At 40.0% G+C, this 5,666-nt stretch overlaps 1 protein-coding gene across 13 annotated transcripts in view; it reads right to left on the minus strand.

Moving 5' to 3' along the window:
• MAP2K5 (mitogen-activated protein kinase kinase 5) overlaps window positions 1–5,666 on the minus strand; it is a 332,934-nt gene that overhangs the window by 190,643 nt on the left and 136,625 nt on the right. For 12 of the 13 annotated variants that reach the window (XM_014589747.1, XM_014589744.1, XM_006153475.2 and 9 more), the window contains one exon: window positions 4,974–5,035. The exons of the other annotated variant lie outside the window; for it this stretch is intronic. In XM_014589747.1, the coding sequence (XP_014445233.1) occupies window positions 4,974–5,035 (62 nt within the window). The remainder of the gene's footprint in view (window positions 1–4,973; window positions 5,036–5,666) is intronic. 13 annotated transcript variants of the gene reach the window in all.

Genomic DNA, 5,666 nt, shown 5'->3' on the forward strand with positions numbered 1-5,666 from the left:
GAGTAGTGACTTCTGGAGCTGGGTAACTTACAAAGTGAAACAACCTTTACATGGAGAAGTCATTTGCATGTGTGGTATAGAAAGGTGTTATTAGGTATTACAGATTTACTTTAAACCATTTAACTTATGCTCCAAAGTAACCGTAATTTGATGTTGGTAGGATAGCAGATTATGATGAATAGCTTTAATTGTATGTTATAAAGTCATATGTTCACATGCTTAAATCTGGATTAACAGAATTTAAGCAATTCTTGAAATGTATGAATGTCTCCTTAATATACTGATTACAAAGCAAAAAACAAACAAACAAACAAACAAAAAAAAACAAAGAGCAATAGTATAACACAGAAATATAAAAGGAGAAAACCAATTTCCAAATACTAAAGATCAAGAGGATGAAATCTATTTCAATTAATGCTGAGCAGAGACTAGCAATATTTTAATTGTTCTCACAGAGTGGAAGGTACTCCTGAAACATTTATTAACATGGGATGAGCAATTCCATTCTGTTTACATATTTGAAGTGAACAGAATAAATGTTTATAGCAAATGATTTCTCTCAGAGTTTAGAATAACTAGCATTGCAATAAAACATGTGTTCTAAAGAGACAAGAAAAATATCAAAATATTAATAATGACAATTATATTACCAAAGGAAACAGGACAAAAATATATTTTTTAATGTTTACAAAAAGTAAGATCAATAGTGAAAACAATTCTCTCTTTGAACAGGAGGAGGAGGTCATCTTATTTAGCATAGAAATAATAATCTCAGTTCTGAACAAGTAGAGTTAAACTTATCAATTTAGAGTTTTAGTGGAACATTATGAAACCTATCCATTAAAGACAGCTCACACTAAAACTCGTTTCCACAGAAAAGGAATAATTAGAAAACATGAAAGGGAAGGCAATCCAACATATTTAGATTGTCAGGTAGTGAAACAAGTCAAGCAAATACTGACCTTCTGATATTTGATAAAACGATAGATTTTGTTAGAAAGTCAGGAAGAAAATATCATCTTTCTGACTTTGTCAAAATAAACATTTTCCTTTAGAAGCATATAAGTGTCTGTGTATAAGGGAGCTAGCAATCTGTCCACTGAAAACCTAGAGGGTATTCTTGGTATTCAGTAGGCTAGGTTTCACAATGACTTGACAAAGCCTTGACACTAAGAGTACTTATATCTGCTGTCAATCACTCACTCCTTGACATGTCAAGTGCACATCCTTTCAGGGACAACTTCAATCAGCATTAGTACAGTACACAGTGTCACTGCTTCAGAAATGAAAGGAAAAACACCAAGTGTTAGGTGGCAGGTAAAGGCACCTTTTTTATGAGAGATCAGATTCAAATGTAGAGTGAGTGAAAATCACTGAGAAGTTGGGAGGCTGAAATTACAGAGTTTATATGGGTTTCTCTGGGGGAAAATCTTTTGCTGTACATCCTTGCAAGAGAAAATTTGAACATATCACCGAAGATGACAGGGGTCCATCCTGTAACAAATGTTGGATCTACAGACTTGCCTCGTATACTGGATTATTAGAACCCGGAAAATAAAAGCGATTCTGGAAGGGAGAAATACCTAGATGTGGCTCCAAGGTCTGCAAAGAATCGGAAGCGACTATTACTCTGTCGCTTTCTCATACATACTTTTCTCTTTTCCCTTTTAATCTTGTGTTCTCTTTTACTTTTCCCTCTATTTATTCATCTATTTTCATTATCTTATTAAAGCAAGTGAAAGAACAAGGTGTCTGGAGTCAGCTCTGTGGTCAAATGAGTACCAACTGATTCGACAGTCGCTCTGGGAAGGTTACTTGAGTTTTCTACGCCTTGTCTGACTTATGTATGAAATATGCTCCACAGTCCTTAATTTAGAGTGTTAATATAAAGACTAAACAACTTCATAGCTGTACACAAAGAATGTAGCCATGATTGGCGCTGGAAGTATTCACCTATTCTCCCCTCTCTTCTGGTTCTGCTGCCCCAGCCTCACTGAGGGAACTCAAGGGACGGGTCCCCTACCCTCTTCAGCACACTAGCAGAAATGACCTAGGACACTGGGAGTCCCATCGGGCAGCAAGAACTTTTATTTTCCAAACGATGACCCACAAGCCACCAGTCTGTTAGTCTTATTTTAATTGGTGCAGTCCTCCCAGCACCAGGCACTAGCCATGTGCCAGTCTGGAGTTTGTCGGTGGCAACAACAGGCTTTCCAAGTTCGCAGCCTTTCAGATTACATGCCAAGAATGCCCCTTGAAGGCCATGTAGAAACTTCGATCCCGACAGAGCTTATAAAAACCGTCAAGGAGCAAATTATCAAAAGCATTTCTTCTACTCCGATATAAGCAATTTTCATTACTATAACCTGATGAGCCATAAAAGCTGGAGAAATCAGATACACTTTAAGGGGAGGGACCCTAATTTTAAAAAACTTAAGGGTAAACGTACACAATGCACTGGACTAGCGTTTGTTTTAATGCCTTCCACTAAAATAATTTGTGTCGTATTTTCAATTACCCAACAGGCAAGCCCTGTATTTGAAGCTGGATTATTTTCTGCTGACTCTATCGCAGGCCTCCCATTCCAGCTGAATTGAAAAGACCGGTGGCCTTGTGTAGATGCCCTACCCAAGAGGGAGGTAAGATTTATGAATTCCACGAAGAACATGCTTCTCTACTGAAGAAGGCAGATTTCTATTTTTGCCAAGTTCAATTGGTAATTGAGTATATAGAACTTGTATACTTTTTCCTTTTTCAATTGATAGCCTTGCCTTTTTTCGCCCTTTATTATACGTGTTATTAAACTTTAGAGCCAAGAACTGCCAAAAGCCACAAAGCATTCATTTCCCCCTGAGATTAGAAGAGGAAATGAAACATTTTTATTTTCATCTAAAGCAGAAATTTAAGTACTCAAATTTCATGTTAAACTCATCTACCCCCACATGCAGATTAGAAGCTACTCAGCGGCAAGAGCATCAGAAGAAAAAGTTCTAATCAGCCTGAGCAGTTCGCACCCATGATTAGAAAGAAAAAAGGAGAGCTGTGAATTACAATGAACTCAGACAAACTCAGTGTCCATGTTGGATTAAAGGATTTGTATTGTCAGTTTGATGTACAATGAATGCAAAAATCAGCCATTTAATTAAATGGTACATGCTATAATCACTTTGTTCTGCATAGAGCCACTTCCCTTATCAGAGTGCCTTTAGTTTAGCAATTGTTTACTATCACAGGACTCCTCTTAGACACTGTTTAACCTACATTATTCCAAATATGAAATCTGGAACTTAAAGAGCAATATTATAATAGGTTTAGCTGGTACAGTTCCTCAGTTTATTACTGAATACAGAAAATAAGAGAACTACTATTTTTTAAAAAAAAGAATGATTTAATTTTCCTTATTATTATTATTTAATATGCTATAGGGCATATGTGGGTATCAGAGAGAGAGAGAGAGAGAGAAAGTGAGAAAGCAAACTACCAGGTCCGGGATGCACACTGCGTGGGCCATGTGGCAGTCCAGTGCCTAATCACTGTGCCACAACTGGTTCTGAAAACTAGTTTTAATTACAAAAGAAAGAAATTCTTAGATGTCAGGGCCAGTAGGTGGCGTGGTGGTTGAGGTGCTGGACTCCCACATGCCTGACTGGTTTGAGACCCAGACCTAGCAGCTTGCCTTCTCACTCTCCCTCTCTCTGGTCAAATTGAAGAATAATAATAAATAAATAAAAATTAAATAATTCTTTAAAAAATTCTTAGATGTAACTGATAAAAAAATTTAAAAACCAGGAAAGGCCCAACAGTGGTGTAGTAGTAAAACTCACTCTGTGAGGCCAGCTCACGTGGAGAGGTTCTAAATTTGCATACAGAAATCTCCTTGAGTGCACCAGCACATGCATGCCCATGACCAGGGGCTGGATAGAGCTGGGAATGGATCACGGCATCAAGACCCTGTTGGGAGGACCAGCAGTTAGTGTAATGGCTATGTCGCTGGACTCCCATGTGGCCGACTGCGGTTCGAGTCCCAAATCCGGTGGCTTAGAGTCACATAGGGAGCATGTGCGTGCGTGCCCAAGATTCAGAGAGGAAAATGGAGGAGGGATTGCAGCGTGGCCATCCCCCTGGGGGGTGATTTCTGGCTTTCTGTCTCTCTGTCTTTCAGGCGAGCACATGCGCCCTATAGGAAAAGACCCTGTTGGGCATGCTGTCCTTTTGATTCTGTCTCTCTCATTCATGGATTAAATAAATTTTAAAAATTAATTCTTAAAACCAATTTCTAAAACCAAGGACATAGAGATTGCAAAAAATACTTCAAGAACAAGTGGTATTTCCTTATAAACTATTCAATAAGTTAGACTTTTCAAGTATTTCCTAATCACATACCTACAACTACAAAATTTCCTCAAAATAGTTTTCTTTGGGAAGAACTTAGAAATTTCTCTGGCCAACAAGAGCACTAAGTTTCTGAGATATCTGAAACTAGAGCAGGCGGTAGGACCACACACCTGACGGACGTCAAGTGCCTGGTTGCCACAGTGGGTTGATCTATGAAAAGAAGATGGGACAAAAATAATAGAACCAGGGCCGGCCGGTGGTAAGGTGGTTAAGCCACTGGACTGCCAAATGGCCAACTGCAGCTCCATTTCCAGACCCAGTGGCCTGAAACTCACACTGGGTGTGCGTGCACCCAAGCCCAAAACCCCAAGAGGAGAATAGAGAAGGGATTGCAGTGAGGCCACTGTCCACTGGGTGTGTGTGTGGGGGGGTGATTTCTCACTTTACTTCTCTGGTGAGCAAGTGCCTAATGGCAAACACCTTAAAAAGGGGGGGGGGGAGAAGGCTTTGGTGGAGGGGGGGGGAGCAGAAGGCTTTGGTAGCCAATTGGGATTAAAGAAAAAGGAAAATAATCAAAGAATATAAGGAGGATAGATTTGACTGGAAGGATTAAGTCACCCAAATTTTCATATACTTACTGCTACTGCGATTCTTCCAAGAACATGTTCTGGAATTTTCCTATATACATCCAAAGATCCCCCTGCGGAGGCAAACATGCGGCGTTATCATCAACGGGGCTACTAGGGCAGTGCGCTGAGCTGCTCTGCTCTCAAGGCGGGAGCACGGTTCCCTCTTCCTCCAGCAGGCACTGCTTGTGTAGGGGGAAACGCGTGTTTAGTTAGATTTTTCTCATGGCATAATCATACTTCCAAGTGCAGTATAACTACATACTTCCATTTATTCCCAGGTATACAGTTACATTCATTACAAAAAGATGACTACGAGGAGGAAAACTAGTCACAGGCAGGCTAAGAATCTGCACTTTGCATGAACTTAAGTACATCCAAGAAATGGTAGAGATCGACATGATCATCACCTTTAGATGTCTGCCTTGAGTACTGGAGCCCCATCCTAGAATTTTCACATTAACCAAACCAAAGTTGGTGGATATAATGTTTAAAATACACATAAAAACTACTAAGAGTGGGACCGGGCCATGGTGTGACCGGCCTGTAGTGTGATGGGTAGGATGACTTCTCACACGCCCAACACATGGTTCCAGTCTTGGGCCTGACAACTTGAGAAACACACCAAGCCCATGTGCACAAATGCCCCTAATCCCAAAAGAATGGAGACGGGACTGTGGCATGAATATTCCCCATGAGTGGTAC

Source organism: Tupaia chinensis, unplaced genomic scaffold, assembly GCF_000334495.1.
Source record: "Tupaia chinensis unplaced genomic scaffold, TupChi_1.0 Scaffold000377_2, whole genome shotgun sequence".
NCBI classification, from domain to species: Eukaryota; Metazoa; Chordata; class Mammalia; order Scandentia; family Tupaiidae; genus Tupaia; species Tupaia belangeri.